The sequence below is a fragment of the Dromiciops gliroides genome, chromosome 3, assembly GCF_019393635.1.
Source record: "Dromiciops gliroides isolate mDroGli1 chromosome 3, mDroGli1.pri, whole genome shotgun sequence".
Taxonomy (NCBI): domain Eukaryota; kingdom Metazoa; phylum Chordata; class Mammalia; order Microbiotheria; family Microbiotheriidae; genus Dromiciops; species Dromiciops gliroides.
Genome location: NC_057863.1, coordinates 666,027,377 through 666,051,147, shown reverse-complemented (window position 1 = coordinate 666,051,147; position 23,771 = coordinate 666,027,377). Strand labels below are relative to the sequence as shown.

Genomic DNA, 23,771 nt, shown 5'->3' with positions numbered 1-23,771 from the left:
AGATGAAACAAATAGATAAACTATTTAACTTTTTAGGAAAATATGAATTACAACAGATCCAAAAAGCTAAAGTGGAAATTCTGGAAGTTAAAGAAGAGAATAATAAAACAGAAGCAAAAAACCCCCCACTCTTTTGAACTGATATATCTAGGAGCTGTATTTAAAACAACAACAAAAATGAAATAGATGACCTATTTTAGGTAGTCTGATTTTTTAGATGAAACAAAATTGTATAGAAAATAAAGAATTCACAATCATTGACAAATGATTTTATTTTAATTGTTATATATACACATTATATACATAATTATATTTGTGTTAGTAAAGGGCATTATCACAACCTATTTTGCCCAGTTATATGCCCATATAAATGATAAATTAGAAGAAATACAGCAATATTTATAAAACTATAAGATATATATATATTTTTTTTAGTGAGGCAATTGGGGTTAAGTGACTTGCCCAGGGTCACACAGCTAGTAAGTGTTAAGTGTCTGAGGCCAGATTTGAACTCAGGTACTCCTGACTCCAGGGCCGGTGCTCTATCCACTGCACCATCTAGCTGCCCCAAAACTATAAGATATCTTAACAAAAGAAGAAATAAACTTTTTATAACCCAATATCACGCAAAAAAATATTGAACAACCCATAAATGAACTCCCAAAGAAAGTCTTTAACTCCTTACAAGTGAATTCTATCAAGCATCCAAATAACAATTGTAGTATTATATGAACTGTTTGCAGTAAAAAGAAGGTACCCCTCTAATCACTCAATCTCTCTCCCCCTCTCCATACACACACACACACATATACAGTTGTATATGTATGTATGTATGTATGTATGTATGTATGTATGTATGTATGTATATATATATTAGTCTTAAATTGGATTTCAGATATTTTCTAAATCTTCTATTAGTATCTGGAGTCTAGCTTGTAACTTTAGTTTGTGACACAGTTTTCATATGGAAGTTTCCCAGCTGCCTTTGGTAGCCTCCTCATTCTCTGGCCTTCTCTGACAGTGCACCACTGTAGGCTAGCATTCTGGGCATCAAGCCAATATCTCCAAGGTGGTGATGAAGCTGGGACATTCGGTGGCCCTTTGGTCCCCTGCACCTGCATCTGAGTCTATAGTGGCTCACATGTTTGGGGAGAAATGCTCTCCTTCTACTGTGAGGCAAAGGATGATGCTTCACTCCCATCAAGATGACTAGAGGGGAATATTCCCCAGAGAAACTCTATAAACCACACTGAACCCCCCTACAAGGGAAGCAGTCACTGACAATCTCTGGACTCCTCAATTGTCTCCCACTCTCGGCCGATGCCCGGAGATCTCCCTGTCCAGCCTTCAGGGATCACTTAAACCCTCATATATCACTCCTATGGGCTCTGCCTTCTTTCTCTCCCTCACCCAGAACTAAATCTTGCTGTTGCTGGGCTGACTGCCTCTGGAACCAACACAGCCCACCCTCTGCCCGCCAGGGCCATCATTGACAAGACACCAGTGACACCTGTGCTGACTCTGGCTCTCACCTCTTCTTACCAGAATCCAAATGAAGCTGTTGAGTGGGCGCCAGGTCAAACCAAGGCAAACCAAGATTTCTTCCTTTCGTCGTGAGCCATTGACCAGAGGTGTGACTCAGTGCCCTGGGCAATGCCCTTCCATGGATGAAGGAAGGACAAGGCATCTCACTATTACCTCATTTTTCCTGGAGTGGTCAACAGTCAGGCCACTGAATTGTGTGCTCCAGGGGTAGGAACCCTGACATCTCTTCCTTCCAGCTCATGACCTGAATAAGGATCACTCAGCTGGGTCTGGTGCTGTGATTCTGGACTTGAAAATGAGAGCTGAGAGGCTCAAACTTGTGTTTCCTCTAGATTTGAGGGCTGCCCAAGGCTGTAACTAGGGCCTCCAAGGTGCTGCTATGGGGTCTGGGGTCTGAACCACATGCCTCAGCAACCTGGAATTTCTTCCTCCTGTGGTAGAGGCAGAGCCAGCTACCTACAGGCAGTATAAATGGCTACATCAGTAGTAGACATTACCAAACATCACCACCACAATTTGTTCTGGGCCTGCAAATGCTAGCCAGAGCATCAAGACAAGAAAGAATTAAGAGTAGGAATAAACATGCATAAAGCAACAAAATATTTGCTTTTTTGAAGATGATATGATGAATTAGAAGACCCCAGAGGGGCAGCTGGGTGGCGCAGTGGATAAAGCACCAGCCCTGGATTCAGGAGGACCTGAGTTCAAATCCTGCCTCACTTGACACTTACTAGCTGTGTGACCCTGGGCAAGTCACTTAGCCCTCATTGCCTGCAAAAAACCAAAACCAAACAAACAAAAAAAAGAGTGAATAGAAAATCCCAAAGTGTTAATCAAAAAATTATGGAAGTTACTAGCTGTGTGACCCTGGGCAAGTCATTTAACCCCAATTGCCTCACTAAAAAAAAAATTATGGAAGGAATAAATTCAGTGAAGTTGTAAGATAGAAACAAATCTACAGAAATCATCAAACATTCCTTTATTTTATTAACAAAACACAGCAGGAAGAGCTTGAAAGAGACAGTACAAAGACCATGCCAAAAGACTCATGATGGGAAATGCTCTCCACATTCAGAAAAAGAACTATGGAGTCTGAATGCAGATCAAAGCAGACTATTTTCACTTTTGTTGGTGCTTTTTTGTTGGGTTGTTTCTTGTGTTTTTTCCTTTTGTTCTGATTCTTCTCTCACAACATGACTAATGTGGAAATATGTTTAGTATGATTGTCATGTATAATCTATATCAGATTGCTTTCTGGCTTTAGGAGGGTGGGAGAAAAATTTGGAACTCAAAATCATGCAAAAATAAATGTTGAAAGCTATCTTTACATGTAATTGGAAAAAATAAAATACTATTTTAAAAAAGAAAAAAAAGAGAGGCAGTACAAAATATTTGGGAGTTTATATACCAGGATACATCCATTGTTATAAGAGTCCAACTCTACAACACTTCAGAAGCAAAGACACCTAAATAACTGAAGAAATATTTATTACACATAGATAGGCTGAAGCAACATCATAAAAATGACAATTTACTTATTTAGTGCTATACCAAAACATATCACACTTCATGCTGAGATAAATTCCAAATGGGTAGATAGATGACTTAAGCATAAAAGGTGTATCCTAAGTCACAGGCATAAGGAAGACATTGCCATTCACATCTCTCAATATGTGAAGTGTTCATGACGAGTGATAGAGTGGATCACAAAAAGTAGCACAGATAACTTCGGTTATATAAAATTGAATGGTTTTGAACAAACAAATCTAATGCCATTAATATTAGAAGGGAGAAATCTTTGCAGTTAAGTTTTTCCAAGAAAAGTCCACCATCCAGGGGGCAGCTAAGTGGCACAGTGGATAGAACACCGGCCCTGGAGTCAGGAGGACCTGAGTTCAAATCCAGCCTCAGACACTTGGCACTAGCTGTGTGACCCTGGGCAAGTCACTTAGCCCTCATTGCCCCGCAATATATAATATATGTGTGTGTATGTATATATGTATATATATACATACACACACACATATATACATAAAGTCCATCATCCAAGAAACAAAGAATCTTTTCAAGTTTATAGGATGCAGAATCATTCCCAATAGGTAAACGGCTAGAGCATATGAATAAGTAGTTTTTGAAGAAATAAATCCAAACTATCGATAATCATATTTAGGGGCAGCTAGATGGCACAGTGGATAGAGCACCGGCCCTGGATTCAGGAGGACCTGAGTTCAAATCTGGCCTCAGACACTTAACACTTACTAGCTGTGTGACCCTAGGCAAGTCACTTAACCCCAATTGCCTCACCCCCCAAAAATACTGATAATCATATTGAAAAATGCTCCAAATCACTAATAATTAAAGCAACACAGGTTCCAACCCACACCCTTCAGATCGGCAAAGATGGTAAAAGAGGAAAATGACATGTTGGAGGGGATGGAGAACAAGAAGCACCCTTGTGCTCAATGGAGCTGTTCAGTGGTCCAGTTTTTCTGGAGAGCAATATGCAACTGTGCCTCCAATGCCATTAAACTGTGCCTGCCCTTTAACCCAACTATACCACTCATCTTTGTAGATACCCACCCAGAGGGATCAAAGAGAGGAAGAGCACCCATGAGCACAAAAATAGAGCCACTCTCCATAATAGCCAGAAGCTGGAAACTCAGGTGGCACCGCCTATTGGGGAATGGTCAAATAAGTTGGGGTATATGAATGAAATGGAATATAATTTATTGTGCCTCAAGAAAGGGCAGTGTGGACATTTTCAGAAGAGACTGGGAAGACCCTTATGAACTGACGCATTTACACAACAACAACAACGGTATAGAGAAAGAGAATTTTGAAGGACTTTACGTCTGTGGTTAATGTCTTGATGACCCCTGAGTCCAGAGGATTGGAAATGTGACCCAGAAAGAGCCGGGCATCATTTGACATGGCCAAGGCAGGAATCTCCTTTTTGTTTGTTGAGTTTAGTTGTTCGCTGTGTCCTCTTTGTAGTGTGTGGTAGGATGTTTGCGTGGGATGGGAAGCTCAAGGCAGGCCCAGCGCTGTTTACTTGCAGCTGTTGTTCCGATAGGATTTCAGGGCTGTGCAGCCCAGCACGAAGGGCAGATTTAGGACGGAGAAGGTGACCATCCACTCTATGTGGAGGCTTGTTCCCCGAGCACAGGGAGGCAAACGTGGGCCTAACATCCGGAAAAACGAACAGCTCCAAAGAGGTGTTGGGGTGGCACCAGGAGGCGAGGAACTCAACCTGCTCTCTCCCCAGTGACCAGGGCAGTGACTTGCTGAGGCTCCCTCCTTCCTGACTTCTTTCTGGCCTCCGAGGTTGTTGGTCCTTTTCTTCTGCTGGCTCCTCCTGCCTTTCTGGGTTTTATGGCACTTAACCATTCGTTCTAATTAGGGCAAGTAGGTAGAGCACTAAGAGTCAAGAAGACTTGAGTTCAAATCCTGGTGACCTTGGGTAAGTCACTCAACTCCTGTCTCTACAACTTCCTCCTGTGTCAAAGATGCCTCGCCAGTGCCAGCCTCCCAGGGCTGTGGGGAGGACGGGGAAGCGCTTGGAAAACTGCTCTCATTCTCCACCTTGTGTCCTCGAGTGTCCCAGGGGCTCTAGAGCTTCTCCCCGGAGGATGGCGTTGGCTTTCACCATGAGATCCACGTCCGGCGCTTCTCTCTCCGTCCGGGGCGCTCCTCGCTGAGCGTCAGCTGCGTATCGGACCCTGGCGCCCCGACTCCCCAGAGTTAGGTCCGGGGCCCCGCACCGGCCACACTCTCTTCCCGTCCGGGGTCTCCGGCTCCTCGCCCCTTCCCCTTTGCTGCCGAGCCTTCCAGGCCAAGGCCGCCCTTGGATGGCTCTCCGCCACTGCCTGGCTCCTCTGGCTGCTGAATGAGGCGTCTGGCCACCCTTTCCACCCAGCTCCAGTGCACGTGCCGGGCTCACGCTCTAAGGGAGGGGCAGGGGGCGGGGAAGGGCCAGGCCAATACGCTCTGAGGGCGGGGAGGGGGCGGGGCGTGCACCTGCTCGAAGAGTTGGGGAGGTGCGTGGCTAAGTGTGGGACTGCCTCTCTGAAGGCGGGGTGGGGCGGGGCTGGGAGTGCTCCTGATGCGCTGAGGGTGGGGAGGGGCGTGGCTAAGTGTGGGACTGCCTCTCTGAAGGCGGGGTGGGGCGGGGCTGGGAGTGCTCCTGATGCGCTGAGGGTGGGGAGGGGCGTGGCTAAGTGTGGGACTGCCTCTCTGAAGGCGCGTAGGGGCGGGGCTGGGCGTGCAGTGCAACTCTAAGGCAGGGGAGAGGCGGGACTAAGTGTGGGACTGCCTCTCTGAAGGCGGGGTGGGGCGGGGCTGGGAGTGCTCCTGATGCGCTGAGGGTGGGGAGGGGCGTGGCTAAGTGTGGGACTGCCTCTCTGAAGGCGGGGTGGGGCGGGGCTGGGAGTGCTCCTGATGCGCTGAGGGTGGGGAGGGGCGTGGCTAAGTGTGGGACTGCCTCTCTGAAGGCGCGTAGGGGCGGGGCTGGGCGTGCAGTGCAACTCTAAGGCAGGGGAGAGGCGGGACTAAGTGTGGGACTGCCTCTCTGAAGGCGGGGTGGGGCGGGGCTGGGAGTGCTCCTGATGCGCTGAGGGTGGGGAGGGGCGTGGCTAAGTGTGGGACTGCCTCTCTGAAGGCGGGGTGGGGCGGGGCTGGGAGTGCTCCTGATGCGCTGAGGGTGGGGAGGGGCGTGGCTAAGTGTGGGACTGCCTCTCTGAAGGCGCGTAGGGGCGGGGCTGGGCGTGCAGTGCAACTCTAAGGCAGGGGAGAGGCGGGACTAAGGGTGGGACTGCCTCTCTGAAGGCGGGGTGGGCGGTGCTGGGCGTGCTCCTGATGCTCTGAGGTTGGGGAGGGGCGTGGCTAAGTGTGGGACTGCCTCTCTGAAGGCGGGGTGGGCGGTGCTGGGCGTGCTCCTGATGCTCTGAGGTTGGGGAGGGGCGTGGCTAAGTGTGGGACTGCCTCTCTGAAGGCGGGGTGGGCGGTGCTGGGCGTGCTCCTGATGCTCTGAGGGTGGGGAGGGGCGTGGCTAAGTGTGGGACTGCCTCTCTGAAGGCGCGTAGGGGCGGGGCTGGGTGTGCCGTGCAACTCTAAGGCAGGGGAGAGGCGGGACTAAGTCTGGCACTGCCTCTCTGAAGGCGGGGAGGGGCGGGACTAACATGCTGAAGACGGGGCGGGGGCGGGACTAGGCGTCGGATTGACGTTCTGGGGCGGGTAAGGGGGCGGGGTTTGGGGCTAAGTTTGGGACTGATGCACTGGGGGCTGGGCGTGGGGCCCGCTGCTTTTGGGGCGGGGTAACGAGGGGGGACGGACTTGGGATGGGGTGGGGACGGGCGGGGGAAGGTGGGGCCGCGGTTGGACCCCACCCACGCGGTTTGTTTGTCCAAGGGCAGCGAGGGGCAGCGGGCCTGTGAATGGAGGCTTGGGGCGGGGAAACTAGGGCAGCTGGCCTGCGATTGGTCGCTTGTCGCAGATAGGGGCGGGGCCTGTGAATGGGCGGGGTGGGGCGGGACCGCGAGAGAAGCTGGGGCTGTGGGTCGTGGAGAAGCTTTGATGACTCTGATTGGCGGAGACGTGGCGGGCCCCCTCCCTCATCCCTTAGTGCTCCTGCTCCAATTGGGAAATCTGGTCATGGTGAGTTCCGCGTGGGAGCCTCGCCCCCCTCGGGGGACAGCTGGAGAGGGATGAGGGCCCCGGACACAGGGTGAGCCCTCAGCGTGGGGCTCGGGCGGCCGCTCGCGGGGATGAGTCGGCGCATGTGCGGCGGAGGCGGCGTGGCCGGCCTCTGCGGAAGGGCCTTGGGAACCGTGCGCGCGTGTCATGTGTGCTATACGTGTGCACATAGATCCACATGAACAAGATGTACGCGCCCGCAGGAGACTGACCATGCGCGGGAGCTGAAGCGCCCGCCTGTGACCCCGAGCCTAGACCTGGGGCGCATGTATGTGGGGGACTGCGCCTGCGCCGAGGTCGGGCCTGAGTAGTGGACCGGGATGGGGGAATAAGGGGGTGGGGGCCGGGTGAGCCTGAGCATGCGCAGTGGCTGACCAGCGAGCCTTGGAAGGCGTCTCTTGGGGCGCCCTCTGTCGGGTGCCTAGGATGAAAGTGAGATCGAGCACGCGCAGCCTCTGACCCGCCCCTCTCCCCATGGTCCTGAATGGATGGGGATGTTGCGGGGAGCCCAGCGGGTTTCAGAGAGAGGCTGGAAGGAGGCCTCGGTGGGGAAGGGCGGGGAGCGAGGCGAAAGCGCCTACTGTGTGCCGGGCACTGTGCTCGGTGCTGGGGAGCCCCCAGGCCAGTGGGGGAAACAATGAGTAGCGGATGTGGGGGGGGCCGATCTGAGGAGGTGTGAGTTACAGCGGTGACGTCATTCTGTGGCGTCCTGAGCTGGGATGAGGGAGGGGGCTTAGGAGCGGAATGGGCGGGGGAGGGCTGTGGGGGGGGGGGGAGTGGAGGCTTGTGGGAGATGGGGTTGGTCTTGTGGGGAGCAGCAATTCTGCTATTGAATCTCTCTGGTCTTAACAAAATGAAAGTAAGAAAAACAGGAAAATAAACCCCAAAAGTCTATGTTTAAAAAGTTAAAAATTTATAAAAATAGCATTTTGGTGCCATGCATTTTAGAAATTTAGACAGATTAGTCACAAATTGAAATAGTCCCTCTTAGCCCAATCAGGGACCCTTCTTAAAGAAAATGAATTTAGGGTAAATCAAGGCAGACTCACCAATCTTCAGTTTACCTATTAGCAATTAATATTTCTCTATTTTTCTTTTATTTTGTGTAAAGAGTGTTTCGTAGTTGTATTTATATAAAATCTCTGTGTGTCTTGGCAGGTAAGACACCCTCTTGTGCACAAATCCAATTAGAATAAAATAATAGTTTATTTAGGGGCTAGGGAAAGGAAAGGAAGAGAGAAGTCCTTGGACTTTTCATGGTTAAAAGGCATGGCACAGAGCGTGGCTCTGAGATACCAATCTCCTTGAGCAGGAGACAGGACTGATGGGGGGGAACATCTGACTGTGAAAAGTTCCCTTATTGGGGGAGGACCATCCCCCACTGGTGGTGGCTGGGGGAAGTTGGGTGAGGGGCAGCTCTGGATCTCTCAAGTCTTCTCTCTTCCTCTCATTCCACAAAGGCAGCAGCCACACCTACTCTTATCTCCCAGAGGGGTGGGGGAGACTGGAATGAAGGGTGGTGGTCCTGGAGCTAGCTCAGTCCCGATTGGGTGCCGCTTATCACTTTAGGCGTGTCTGTCCTTTGCTTTAGTTTCTCTAGGAGAAGGTTCCTTGATGTACCCCAGACAACTTCTGAGGTTCCCCGGGCTCATAACATCAGGAAGACGGGATGGAAGGTTGGGATGGACCTTCATCATTTACTCCTTGTTCTGCCCAAGGCCCTTTTGCCCCAGTTGCTTCTTCCATAACCTTCTCTGATAGATGTCAGTGAAGAGCCAACATAGAGGACTCGATACTTTGAGACTCTTTCCTGTAGCCTGACACCTTACCCGCTCCCTGAGTCTCCTGGTCAGTCAGAAATGTGCTTGATGTTTCAGCATCCAGTGACATTCGGGGATGTGGCTGTGGACTTCTCACTGGAGGAGTGGAGATGCCTGAGCCCAGCCCAGAGGATGTTGTACCGGGACGTGATGCTGGAGAACTATGAGAACCTGGTCTCTGTGGGTGAGGACGCGCCCGGGACATGCCGTCTGCCCCCCCCCCCCCCATCTCTGCCTCCTGTGGTCTGAAGGGCTGCCTGAGGTTTTCTTTAATATGCAGGAATGTTCACATACGTGGTGGGGGAGGAAGGGAAGAGTCCAGCCCAGAATCCTGCTCAAAATTCATGGCTCCTGACTGGAAATGGCGATGGACATAGCCACAGCCTCAATCGGAAATTCCATAGAGGGGAGTGGGAGGAGAGGATTGGGAATGGAGATCCCCTCTGGCCTCATCATCGTGGTGGGGAGGTACACTGGGGATGCTTTCCTCCTCCCCATTAGCTCCTCCCCCACTTCTCCCCCAGCCCCACTATTTATTGCTGGAATTTATTGACCTTGGAAATGCTGCATCAGGACCTTGGGGCAGGGGGATTCTCCAGGCCCCCCCTCCCCAGACACCCTCAGTAAGGCCCCAGGGACAGGTGTTTCGGGGAACCTCCCATGTCTATCCCTGCCTGCTCAGTATTTGAGCCCTTGGGGCCTTGGGCTGGGGACTAACCCATTTTGGGGGTGGGGTTATAGCTGTTTCATTTAAGTAAAACTGGAAGGGGGATCTCACATTTCCTGGGAGGGAGAAGAGGGCTCCCAGGACTGTACACCTGTAGCAGCCACGACTCTTGGCATCCCACTAGGCCTATTTCCCTCCAGATTTTGGAATTCAGTTCAGAGCCACTGGAACTTGTGGCTCCCAAGTGTCACAAGAGAAATTCAGAAAGTATGATCTCCATTCAGAACTGTGCAGTCTTAATGTACAGTGAAGAGAAACTGCTCTTTTCTGATCTTTTCATTTAAAGCTTGGTTGAGGGGGCAGCTAGGTGGCGCAGCAGATAAAGTACCCGGCGCTGGATTCAGGAGGACCTGAGTTCAAATCTGGTCTCAGACACTTGACACTTACTAGCTGAGTGACCCTGGGCAAGTCACTTAACCCTCATTACCGCCCCCCCCCCAAAAAAAAAAGCTCAGTTGAAAAGGAAAAATAAAAAGAGCCCAGAATGGAAAAGAGCCTGTGACATGAATGGTTTTTGTTTGTTTGTTTTTGTTTTTGTTTTTTTTAGTGAGGCAGTTGGGGTTAAGTGACTTGCCCAAGGTCACACAGCTAGTAAGTATTAAATGTCTGAGGCCAGATTTGAACTCAGGTACTTTTGACTCCAGGGCCGGTGCTCTATCTATCCACTGCGCCATCTAGCTGCCCCATGAATGTTTTTTTGCTCCTCTTTCCTAAGCACCAGGTCTTTCCTTTCCAGGAGGGGAAGCCTGAGGCTCTGGCTTGCCTGTGGGCTTTTCCCTTATAAAGCCAGGAAAGAAATGCCAAGAGAAATGCCAAGATCCTGTTCTCTTCGCAGGCCCAGGTCACTCCTTATCTGTGTGAGCCCAAATCCCAAGTGTGGCTCTTGAACTTGGTACAATGGAACACAGATTGTCTTTCAGAAGTTCCTTTACAAAAGATCATCCTCTGTGGCTTCTCATTTAAATTGCCCAACCTACAAGAAAAACCACTGAGGCAGAGCTCTGAGCCAATGGCACTTTATTAAAGGATCCAGGGTCCCCTCGAATGAAGTGGACCTCAGATCTTCCTCATGATCTGAGATGCCTCCTTCTTCTAGGACTTTGTTTTTATAGGGTTTGATACCCAAATATGCAAAAGAGGTATGGTAAAATACAGAATCTTATTGGTTGCTTTTTTGTTTTGTTTTTGTTTTGTTTTTTTGTTGTTTTTTTTGTGTGTGTGTGTGAGGCAGTTGGGGTTAAGTGACTTGCCCAGGGTCACACAGCCACTAAGTGTTAAGTGTCTGAGGCCAGATTTGAACTCAGGTCCTGACTCCAGGGCCGGTGCTCTATCCACTGCGCCATCCAGCTGCCCCTCCAGTTGCTTTTTTAAATAAACATTTTTATGTAAAGATTTGAGTTCCAATTCTATCCCTCCCTCTCCTCCCCACTCCCTGAGGCGGTAAGGAATCAGATATGGGTTATACGTGTACAATTATGTAAAACGTTACCATTTTAGAGATTTTGTATAAGAAGACTCAAATAAAAGAAAAAAATGAGAAAAAGTGAAAAATAGCCTGCTTCAGTCTGTTCTATCAGTATCAGGTCTTTGGAGGTGGAGAGTATGTTTTATCAACAGTCCTTTGGGATTTTCTGGGATCTTTGTAATGTCGAGAGTAATCAAGTCATTCACAATTCTTCATCAAACAATATTGCTGTCTGTGCACAACGTTCTCCTGGTTCACTTCACAATACATCAGTTCATAGCAGTCTTTCCAGGCCTTTCTGAAATCATCCTGCTTGTCATTTCTTATAGCACAATAATATTCCATCACCATCATATACCACAGCTTGTATAGCCATTTTCTAGTTGATGGGCATTCCTTTGATTTCCAGTTCTTAGCCATCACAAAAAGAGCTGCTGTAAATATTTTTGTACAAATATATCTTTTTCTCTTTTTGGGAATGTCTTGGGGATATAAACCTAGCAGTGGTATTGCAGAATCAAAGGGTATGCACAGTTTTATAGCCCTTTGGACAAAGTTCAAAGTTACTCTACAGAATAATTGGATGAGTTCACAACTCCACCAACAGTGGATTAGTGTTAGAACTTGCTCTTGAGTGCCAAAAGTGTGTGTGTGTGTGGGGGTTGTGGTCATAAGTTGGGTAAAGGATGGGGCATCTTCACAGACTAAGTGGTCATAAGATGGTCACCTGCTTCTGCTGGACAAGAGAGAATGGTCCGGAGGTACAAACATAAATTAGGGGACTTTCCAAAGCATCAAGGCATCCCACCCATGCTGGGTTCAGACATGGAATTTGAGCAAAACAGAATGGAGAGATCTTTGTCTGCATTCTTGTGGTTGAGCAAGTGAGCCTCATAACTTGGTAAACAAGTAGTGAACGTTACATTAAAATTGAGCCCCACTATAAGAACCTGTCTAGCTAATTATCCGTACATGGTTTATGTAAACTATCAAACTGATGAATACTGATTGAAATTGAGTCAGGATCCAAATGAATTATTTCTCACAGAGACCAGGCTTGGACTCTGAGATGGCTTTGTGTCCCAGTCCTTTCTTCTCTCTTTCTCCATGATCAGGGCTTCCAGCGTCCAAACCTGAAGTGATCTCCCAGTTGGAGAGAGGTGAAGTACCATGGATGCACAAGGCAGGTGTCCCCAGAGGCCCCTGCCCAGGTGAGTCAGTGACAAGTGGGGTAGGGGTGGGGGGTCACTGGCTGGTCATGGGCAGGGGTTGAGGGAGGAAAGGATGGCATTTTGAAATCTTGGCCTGGGAGTTCTAGAAGCCCCAAAGCATTTGGGGAAGACCTTGGCCTATGTGGCACCGGCTTCCTTCCTCATATGGCTCATCTTTGTCTTGAGCAAAACAGCCTCTGGCCCATAATGAAGCACCTTCTGGCTCCTAAGTTGTGCTTGAAGTGTCTCCAAATCTTCTTTCTTTCATTGGCATCACTTTGCTTGTCTCACTGTATCTCTGAATGCTTAATTTTCTTTGTTTTGGGGGCTCAATATTTAATTAATGGTTTTTGTCTCATTCCTCTATTTTATCATTTTATTTTGTAAATTAATGAACATTTTTTCTTCCTATCTTCATACTCCAACCTGCATTGAAAAAAAAGACAAGGAAAACAACCCTTGTCACAAATACTTGTAGTCAATCACAAGGTCCCCCACTGTCTGTATACAGAACTGCAGGTCCTTTCTGCATCTGGAGTCCTTCAGCTGCCGGGAGGAAGGCAGCACAGTTCTGCTCGGAGCGTTGTGTTTCATCATATATTCCACATTGTTTTCCTCTAGCATAATTTTCGGAGCTCCTTCTTTTTCATTGCCCATCATGTCTGCCTGCAGGTAATCTGTTCTTCACTGAAATATCATTTCTAATGTCATCTCTCTCCGAGAGCTTCCTTGTCCTGGAATTGAGTTGTTCGGCCTGCCTTGTGAGGTCCAGCTGGTCCCATTTGCTTGCTTGCCTTTCATCTCACTTACCTGGGAATAGTTTTCATTTTACTGAGTACAGATAAAGTACCTTTACCCTTGATGGGAGAGACTTAGTGAAAGACTTACTGGAAAGCTATTTCTCTTTACCCAGCAAAGAGGAGAATGGCTACTGACATATTTGTATTTATTTTAAAATTCATGTGTTTATAATTCTTTGCAGTTTGGTTACTTATTCTGGACACAACAAGCAAGAAATAAAATGGACACATCCATATGTATAACCAAATGAAATGAAGATCATGCATGACCCTGAGGATCTCTTATTTTGCACATCTTACTCTTCCTTTCATTTTGTTTTTGTTTTGTTTTTGCGGGGCAATGAGGGTTAAGTGACTTGCCCAGGGTCACACAGCTAGTAGATGTCAAGTGTCTGAGGCCGGATTTGAACTCAGGTCCTTCTGAATTCAGGGCCGGTGCTTTATCCACAGCGCCACCTCGCTGCCCCCTTACCCTTCTTTTCAATGACCTATTTATCCTGCATCCTTCTAGCCTGCCCTGCTTGTCTGACAGTTCTTTTTGTTTCAGATGACCTGAGTTGGGATGCTAGGTGTGAAACCAAGGATTCAGTTCTGACTGAGGGCATTTGCCCAGGAACGTTGGCGCAAGAAAGATTGCCACTGGATAGTAACTGGTATCCCAGGATGGGAGAATCTGAGGGACGGGAAGTTGAGTTAGAGAGACAGCAGGGCTGCCAGGAGAGACAGTCCCACCAAGTGACAACCACACCCCAAAGAGCTTTTAATATGGTGAGTGTACCTGAATATAGCACACTTATTAAACATTTTGGCCTGGGCCCAGTTCTTTTTCCACAGTGGAAAGCTGACATGGGAGAAAGATTCCATAAGTATAATACACTTGGAAAGAAAGCCTTTGGCCAGAGATTAAATCTTAACATACAGAAGAAAATTCATACTGGAGAAAACCCCTTTGAATGTGATATATGTTGGAAAACCTTCAGGAACAGGGAAACACTTAATAAACATCAGAGAACTCACACTGTAGTGAAATTGTTTGATTTTAATGAATGTGGAAAAGGCTTGAGTGATGAGGGAATGGTTATTGGACGTCAGAAATCTTCTGGAGTGAAACCCTTTGAATGTAGTGAATGCGGGAAAGCCTTCAGTGGGAAGGCTTACCTTATTATCCATGAAAGAACTCATACTGGAATGAAACCTTTTGAATGTGATAAATGTGGGAAAGCCTTCATTCGGAAGGAATACCTTATTAGCCACCAGAGAACTCACAGTGGAGTGAAACCCTTTGAATGTAATGAATGTGGAAAAGCCTATAGTCAGAAGGGAAACCTGATAAGCCATCAGAGAATTCACACTGGTGTGAAACCATTTGAATGTAATGAATGTGGAAAAGCCTTCAATCAGAAGGGCTACCTTATTAGTCATCAGAGAACTCATTCTGGACTGAAACCCTTTGAATGTAAAGAATGTGGGAAAGCCTTCACTGCTAAGAGAACCCTCATTAGCCATCAGAGAATTCATAGTGGAATGAAGCCCTTTGGATGTAATGAATGTGGGAAAACTTTCAGTGAGAGGGGTACCCTTATTAGCCATCAGAGAACCCATACTGGAGTGAAACCCTTTGAATGTAATGAATGTGGGAAAGCCTTCCTTCGGAAGGGTCACCTTAATAGCCATCAGAGAACTCATACAGGAGTGAAACCCTTTAAATGTAATGAATGTGGGAAAGCCTTCAGTCAGAAGGGACACCTCATCAGCCATCAGAGAATTCATACTGGAATGAAGCCCTTTGGATGTAACGAATGTGGTAAAGCCTTCAGGCAATGGGGAACTCTTAGTAATCATCAGCGAACTCATATTGCAATGAAAACTTTTATATGTAATAAATGTGGGAAAACTTTCAGTGAGAGGGGCACTCTTACAAAGCATCAAAAAACTCATAGTAGAGTGAATGAAATGAATGTGGAGACACATTTGGCTAGAGAGGAAAACTTTCTAATATGAGAGAATTCATGCTGGGGAGAAACCTCTTGTAAGTAAATATGGATACATAATTATTTAAATATAATAAAGGAGTTTCTTGAATAAGCAAGGTGTCTCTCTTTCCTTGTCAGCTTTTGAACTATTCTGGGCACATTTTTGAGTGATGATCTTATTGCTATTTTCACTCTTTTTTTTTTTTTTTTGGCAGGGCATTGGGGGTTAAGTGACTCGCCCAGGGTCACACAGCTAGTAAGTGTCTGAGGCTGGGTTTGAATTCAGGTCCTCCAGAATCCAAGGCTGGTACCTTACCCACTGCGCCACCTAGCTGCCCCCTATTGCTATTTTCATAAGGTGGGCATTCCTACTCTGGTTTCATTAGTCTGTATCCTTTCAGGTAAACAACAGCAGGTAGGAGCAACAGGAAATCCCAACTTAGGGCAAATTTGACCAGAGTTATCACTGAGACGTGGCTGGATGAAACTCACGGCAGACACGTGGCTCTGAATGTGAATAAATGAGTGAGTGAAAAGAGGGCTGTGGCAGCTTGGTCATTTGTGCATACTCATGTAAGGGAATTCTAGAAGCTGGATAGGGAAGCAGGAGGGAGAGTGTCATGGGAAAGGTGAACTGTGAACAACTTTGTCCTCAGAGATCACCTGGCCAGAAAGACGAAAGAGATGAGTGGTTTGGGAGAACAAATCTCCATCCTGATAGAGTGAATGAATGAAAAAAATGATTCCAAGATTTATCAAGGGCTTACTGTGTGCCAAGCCCTGTAGTAAGTTCTTGGGAACAAAGTAAAAGGGAAAATCTGTGTCATGAGGGGATGCAGACTTAGTGGTGGTATTGCTGGGTCACACATTATGCATGGTTTTATAGTCCTTTGGGCATAATTCCAAATTGCTCTCCAGAATGGTTGAATCAGTTCACAACAGTGAACTTTAGTGCTCAATTGGTGCTTTAGTGTCTTAATTTTCCCACATCCACTCCAACATTTGTCATTTTCCTTTTCTGTCATATTGGCCAATCTGATAGATGTGGAGTGGTAGCTCAGCATTGTTTTAATGTGCATTTCTTTGATCGATAGTGATTTAGAGTATTTTTCATATACTATAGCGACCTTTGATGACATTGGTTGTTGTTTGTTTGTTTGCTTTTTTGTGGGGCAATGAGGGTTAAGTGACTTACCCAGGGTCACACAGCTAGTAAGTGTCAAGTTTCCGAGACTAGATTTGAACTCAGGACCTCCTGAATCCAGGGCCGGTGCTTTATCCACTGCGCCACCTGGCTGCCCCGACTTTGGTGACTTTGTCTGAAAACTGCCCGTTTATAACCTTGGACCGTTTGTCAGTTGGAGAATGGCTGTTATTTTTATAAATTTGACTCAGTTCTCCATATACTTGAGAAATGAAGCCTTTATCAGAGAAACTTGTATAAATGTTTTTTCACAATTACTGTGTATTTGGTCCCCCCATCCTGTTTCTTCCTTGTTTATCCTACTCTCTCTCCTTTTACCCTGTTGATCCTCAAAAGTGTTTTTCTTTTGATTATCACCTCTCTCATTCACATATCCCCGCTTCTATCAGCTCACCCCACCCTTTCTTATGCCTTTCCCCTTCTAATTTTCTGTATGGTAAGAGATTTCTATACTGAAATTTCAACTGTGTGTGTACTATTCCCTCTTTGAGTCAATTCTAATGGGAGTAAGGTTCAAGTGCTGCCCCCACATCTTCCTCTCCACTATAAAAGCTTATTTACACATCTTTTATATGAGACAGTTTACCCCATTCTACCTCTCCCTTTCCCCTTCTCTCAGTCTATTCCTCTTTCTCAGACTTTGATTTTACTTTTTTAGATATTATCCCATAATATTCCACTCATACCACACCTTCCATGTATGCTCCTTCTAACTCCCCAATTTGTGAGAAAGTTGTTAGCAGTTACAGGTCTCATCTTCCCATGTAGGAAGGGAAACAGTTTAACCTTATTGAATCCCTTATGATTTCTCTTTCCTGTTTACTTTCAGCTCTGGTCTTTTCATAAGGAATGCATTAAATACCCATTTTTCCTCCTGAGGGATTCTACTCATTTTTTTCTGGGCAATTCTTGGTTGTAATCCTGACTCTGGAATATCTTATTCCAAGCCTTTCAATCCTTTACTGTAGAAGCTGCTAAATCTTGTGTGATACTGACTGTGGTTCCATAATATTTGAATTGTTTCTTTCTGGCTGCTTGCAATATTTCTTCCTTGACCTGGGAGCTCTGGAAATTGGCTATAATATTCCTGGGAGTTTTCATTTTGAGATCTCTTTCAGGATGTTACTGGTGAATTCTTAGGGGTTTTTTTTTTTTATCATGGTAGTCCAATAATCCTTAAATTATTTCTCTTTGATTTATTTTTTAGGTCAGTTTTTCTAGTGAGATAGTTCACATTTTCTTTTTATTTTGTTTTATTATTTCTTGATGTCTCATAAAGTCATTAACTCCCAATTGCCCAATTCTTATTTTTAAGGGAAATTCTTCCCCCCCCCTTTTCCTTGTTTCTTTCTTTCTTTTTTGCATGAAAGTTAAGTGACTTGCCCAGGGTCACACAACTAGTAAGTGTCGAGTGTCTGAGATCAGATTTGAATTCAGGTTCTCCTGAATCCAGGGCCAGTGTTTTATCCACTGTGCCACCTAGCTGCCCCCCAAAATGATTTTCTTTAGCGAGCTTTTGTACCTTCCTTTCCTTTTGGCAAATTCTACTCTTTAAGGAGTTCTTTAGTGAATTTTTGTACATGTTTTTCCATTTGTCCAATTCTGCTTTTTAAGGAGTTCATTTCTTCAGTGGATTTTTATGCCCTCCACCCCTTTTCACCTATTCTGTTTTTAAAGATGTTATTTTCTTCAGTATTTTTTTTGTGGCTCCTTTACCAAGCTATTGACTTTTTTATTTCATTTTTTTCCACATTACAGTCCTTCCCCTTCCCCCACCGTCCCCAATTTTTCCTCTAACTTTTATTTTATTTTCAAAACCCATTTTGAACTCTTCCAGAAAATTCTTTTGGACTTGAGACCAATTCACATTTTTCTTTGAGGATTTGGATATAGCAGTTTTAAGGAACAATGTGTTTACTGCCATGGTTTTAAATACCATTTATCTTGGTAAATGGTTTATGATATTGGTCTCTGCCCAATTTCTGCCAGACTGCTTTCCAGCTTTCCCAATACTTTTTACCAAATGATGGATTCTTATCCCCCAAACTTAAATCTTAACCTTTGTCAAACACAAGTTTACTATAATAATTTACTACCGTGAATTGTATGTCTACTCTGTTCCATTGGTGCACCTTTTTTTTTTTTTTTTGCCTTTTTTAACGGGGCAATGAAAGTTAAGTGACTTGCCCAAGGTCACGTAGCTAGTAAGTGTCAAGTGTCTGAGGCTGGATTTGAACTCAGGTCCTCCTGAATCCAGGGCTGGTGCTTTATCTACTGTGCCACCTAGCTGCCCTGTTGTACCTTTCTATTTCTTTGCCAGTACCAGATAGTTTTGATAATTATTGCCTTATAATATAATTTAAGATTTGGTATTGGTAATTCTCCTTTCTTTACATTTTTTATTAGTTTGATTGAGGTTCTTGATCTTTTATTTTTCCAAATAAATTTTATAATTTTTTCTAACTCAGTAAAAATAATATTTTGGTAATTTAGTTGGGATGGCATTGAATAATTAGATTACTTAGGTAAAATTGATTTTGCCTACCCATGAAAAATTACTATTCAGTTATTTGAATCTGATTTTATTTGTCTAAAAAGTATTTTATAATTATGTTCATGTAGTTCCTTGGGTCTGATTTAGCAGGTATAATCTCAGGCATTTTATACTGGCTACAGTTATTTTAAATGGAATATTTCTTACTATTTATTCTTATTTTGTTTTGTTAAGTTGTGGGAGAAGGAGCCAGAGAAGGAAGAAGGGCTTGGAAAAAGCATGAAGGTGATTTGGAGATCAGGAATTGAAGATAAAGTCTGAAGGAGAAGAGAAAGGAGGAGACAATTCACCTGATAGTTTTTTTTTTTTTGGTGGGGCAATGGGGGTTAAGTGACTTGCCCAGGGTCATACAGCTAGTAAGTGTCAAGTGTCTGAGGCTGGATTTGAACTCAGGTATTCCTGACTCCAGGGCCAGTGCTCTATCCACTGCACCCACCTGATAGTTTAAGTAGGAAAAGTAAAGCAAATAAGCAACTTTGAATAAGTCAAAGAAATGGGGAAAGTAAATTGCTAATGAAATAATGGGGGGACCCCAGGCACGTGAAGTCATCTCCCTGGCAGAATGGCCAGGTGAGAACAATGGCTATGAAGGTGGTGGAGGCAGGTGCTGTGGAACCTTAGAGCTGGGTCAGACATTGAAGGGCTGAGGTCATCCTTGCATCTGGGGCCATCACTAGTTGTCTTTTCATCCTGGACTCCATGACTCTGGAAGAGAGAGTGAGGCTGATGACTTTGTGCAGCTCTGTCTCCCTTCAATCCAATTCATGTGCAAGGCATGACATCCGCCCATGGTGTTATTGGTCCTCTTTGAAAAAGATGGACAAACAGCATTTCTGTCCCCAGCCAAGTCCCTGTGATCTCTGTTCCAAGTTGGGAGGAAAATGGCTCCTACAATAATTTTCAGGAACCCAGCGGTGGTGATGTGTCAAAGGCTCATTTATTGTCATTCTCATGAGAATGGGCCACCCTCCGTGTAGCTGGTGGGTGACCAAAGATGGAGGCTTGAAGGCCCCCTTTTATTCCCTAATCCCTAACGTGATTGGACCCTCCCCTTTTTCATCACTGGTCCAATTACTCAAGGGTTACAATATCTACACAAACTATCTAATGGAATGCAGTATTTCTTAGCCAATGGGGGAGGTGATACAGGGACAATTCTTCAATTCTTCCCTTATATGGACACAGCTCAGGAGCAGACGGAATCTGGACCAGCTCAGGGTTTCCCTGAACCATGGAATTTTGTTTGCTGGGGGGGAGGTGGGGGGAAGGAGACCTTTTTCCTCAAACGGGTCAGAAGGAGTATCATTTGAATGGTGACTATTACATTCTGATTGAGAGGAGACCAATCCCCATTTCCTCACACCAGTGAATGTTGGTCTCCCTCCTGGAGAAGGGGAAAGGCCTGGAGGCATGTCTGGGCAGTCTCCAGGTTGGAATGGTCCCTGAAGTGTCCCTGAAAGTCACTCAGGCAAGAAGAGTTTTTGAAGTGTTTACTTTGGGTTGGGCACCATACAAAGAAAGGTCAAAGCAGAACGGACAGCATGCAGAGAAGGAAGCCCTTATGATGGGGAGGCCAAAAGGGTTCACAGACAAACCTAAGACCCAGCTCTGATTTAGATTTGAGCTCCAAGAGAGGCTATAACTAACAGGCCCCAGCTCTGAAAGGGATTAATGGATAACTTAAGACTCGGGCCATATCAGATTCAGGGCCGAGGCTCTAGTTACCCCCATTATTCACCACTCATAACAATAACATAAAGAGGCAGGTCACAGAGACCCCAACGACGACAGATATGGAGAAATCCTAATTGATAAATGTCAATACCCAGAAACTAGGCCTGGGAATGAAAAACACAGGGACACTCTGACCTTGGCAAGTTGAGGTAACATGCTCAGAAAAGGCCAAATTTGTCCCCAGATTCACCTTATGACACGTAAACCCCCAAAGCACACCTCCACAGAAAAAGGGACCTGCCTCGGGGGTTGGCTCAAGCCCCCAGGAACTCCCAATTAGGAGAAGCCCTCCCCTGTACCTCCCTAAGGTAGAGATTATTATGAGACTGATTTTCAATTTATCCATACTATAAATATAAATCTTTTCTTTCCTTATTTGAGAGATGCCTTTTCACTTTTCTGGTTCTCTCTGTGATCACTCACAGTATTTAAATAAAACTTGGGAAACTGAGTCACTGAGTCCTGTAATTCTTTTGGGACGACTCACCTTCAATCTTATCAATTAAACCCATCCCACATCACTTACAAGATGTAGAGAAGATGCAAGATAATCTTTGAAGGTGAAGGCCTCTTGGATGAGGTGGAATTTGAACTGAGTCATGAAGGAAGCCAGGAAAATGACAAATTAAGGCAGGCACGGGGTACAGCCAGTGCAAAAGCCAAGAGAGAGGATGTCCAATGTCCTGTGGGAGAAAGAACAAGGGGGTGGCGTGGCCAGATCTTTTCATGTAGGGAGGAGGAAGCTATCAGAAGCCTGCAAAGATAGGAAGGGGCTGGGCTGGGAGAGAGTTGACTGCCTTGGTCCTGGAGGTCATGGGAAGCCACTGAAGATAACTGAGTGGTGGGGGACAAGGTCAGATCAGGATTCTTCCTTCCTTCCTTCCTTCCTTCCTTCCTTCCTTCCTTCCTTCCTTCCTTCCTTCCTTCCTTCCTTCCTTCCTTCCTTCCTTCCTTCCTTCCTTCCTTCCTTCCTTCCTTCCTTCCTTTTTCTTTCTTTCTTCCTTCCTTCCTTTCTTTCTTTCTTTCTTTCTTTCTTTCTTTCTTTCTTTCTTTCTTTCTTTCTTTCTTTCTTTCTTTCTTTCTTTCTTTCTTTCTTTCTTTCTTTCTGGGCAATGATATATAAGTGACTTGGCTAGGGTCACACAGCTAGTAAGTGTCAAGTGTCTGAGGCCGGATTTGAACTCAGGTCCTCCTGAATCCAGGGCTGGTGATTTATCCACTGTGCCACCTAGCTGTCCCTGTCATTGTCATTCCTAAAACAACATTGCTGTTACTGCATACAATATTCTCTTGTTTCTGCTCATTTTGCTCTTTATTATTTCATGAAAGTCTTTGTATATTTTTCTAAGATCATTTCTTACAGTACAGTAATATTCCATCCCAATCATATAGCACAAATTGTTTAGCCATTCCTCAATTGATGAGCATCCCTGCAATTTCCAGTTCTTTGCCACCTCGAAGAGAGCTGCTATAAACATTTTGGAACATATAGGTTCTTTTTTCCCCCCTAATCATCTTTGGAGATAGCTCTAGTAGTGGTATTGCTGGACCAAAGGGTTTAGTAACTCTTTGGGCATAATTCTAGATTGCTCTCCAAAATGGTTGGATCAATTCATAATTCTACCAACAATGAATTTGCGTCCCAATTTTTCTACCTCCCTTCCAACATTGGTTGTTTTCCCCTTCAATCATTTTAACCAATCTGGTAGGTGTAAAATGATATCTCAAAATTGTTTTAATGTACATTTCCCTAATAAATAATGACTATGAACTGTTTTGATTTCTTCAGGGAAAACTGGCATATATCCTTTGACCATTTATCAACTGGGACGTGACTCATATCCTTATAGATTTGACAAAATTTATATATTTGAGACAAGAGAACTTGATCTGAGAAACTGTCTATAAATTTTTTTCTCACAATTTTCTGCTTTCCTCATGATTGCCTTACAAGGGAGAATTCCTCAACAAATGCAATTGGATTTCCCATGGACTACATGATAACTTAGAAAAACAGAAGCTAGAGATAAAAATGGTGAAGAGGAAAAAATTGAAAAAAGAATAAAAGCTTAGGAGAGAAAGTGGCAAGCCTTACCCAAGAAATGTCACCCCTGAAATACTGAATGGACCAAGTAGAAGTTAGTTATTGCATGAGACAGCAAGAAATATTAGAACAAAAACAAAAGACTAAAGAAATGGAAGTATAAGATACCTCATATAAAAGAGTGGACCTGGAAAGCAGGTCAAGAAGAGATCAGAATCATTGGATTCCCCCCCCAAAAAAATCATGGTTTAAAAAAAAGGCCAGAAAATTACATTTCAAGAAATAAAAAATGAATGCTATCTCAGTCTCTTGGAAGCAGAGAACAAAGTGAAGATGGGAAGAATCCATTCATCTCCACTGAAAAAAGAGTCCCCCAAAAGGGAAAGGTCCCTGGAATGTAAGAACAAAAATCCAGAGCTCTCTCATCAAAAGAAAAGTACTTTGAGCAGCTAACAGGCAAGAGGTTGAGGCCCAAGGAACCAGAGTCAGGATCCCCTGTGATCTGGTGCCATTTATTACACACCCAGAAGGCATTTGTAGCTGATAGTCCAAAAAGGAAAGGAGACAAACTCTCAGACAGCAATTATTTATCCTATGAAGATGAATGTCATCCCACAGGGGGAAAAGATGGAGCTTTAATGGAATAGAGAATGCTCGATCATTTCTTTTTTGTTTGTTTGTTAGTTTTTTGTTTTTTTTGTGGGACAATGAGGGTTAAGTGACTTGCCCAGGGTCACACAGCTAGTAACTGTCAAGTATCTGAGGCTGGATTTGAACTCAGGTCCTCCTGAATCCAGGTCCAATGCTCTATCCACTGTGCTACCTAGCTGCCCCATCAATCATTTCTGATGAAAAGAACAGAGCTGAGGAAGAAATTTGAATACAAATACAAGAGCCAAGAGATATCTGGAAAGTAAAAAAATTTTTTTGCACAACTGGAAGATACTGAATGAAGATGCAGGGCTACCATTCTGACAGGAGAAAAAACGTGTCCCTTCAGAAC

At 45.2% G+C, this 23,771-nt stretch overlaps 1 protein-coding gene across 1 annotated transcript in view; it reads left to right on the top strand.

Moving 5' to 3' along the window:
• The first annotated feature begins 7,070 nt into the window (after positions 1–7,070).
• LOC122751887 (zinc finger protein 271-like) overlaps positions 7,071–23,771 on the top strand; it is a 39,540-nt gene continuing 22,839 nt past the window's right edge. The window contains exons 1-4 of the mRNA XM_043999108.1: positions 7,071–7,197; positions 9,114–9,240; positions 12,364–12,459; positions 13,807–15,076. Of these exons, the coding sequence (XP_043855043.1) occupies positions 7,117–7,197; positions 9,114–9,240; positions 12,364–12,459; positions 13,807–15,076 (1,574 nt within the window). The 5' untranslated portion in view covers positions 7,071–7,116. The remainder of the gene's footprint in view (positions 7,198–9,113; positions 9,241–12,363; positions 12,460–13,806; positions 15,077–23,771) is intronic.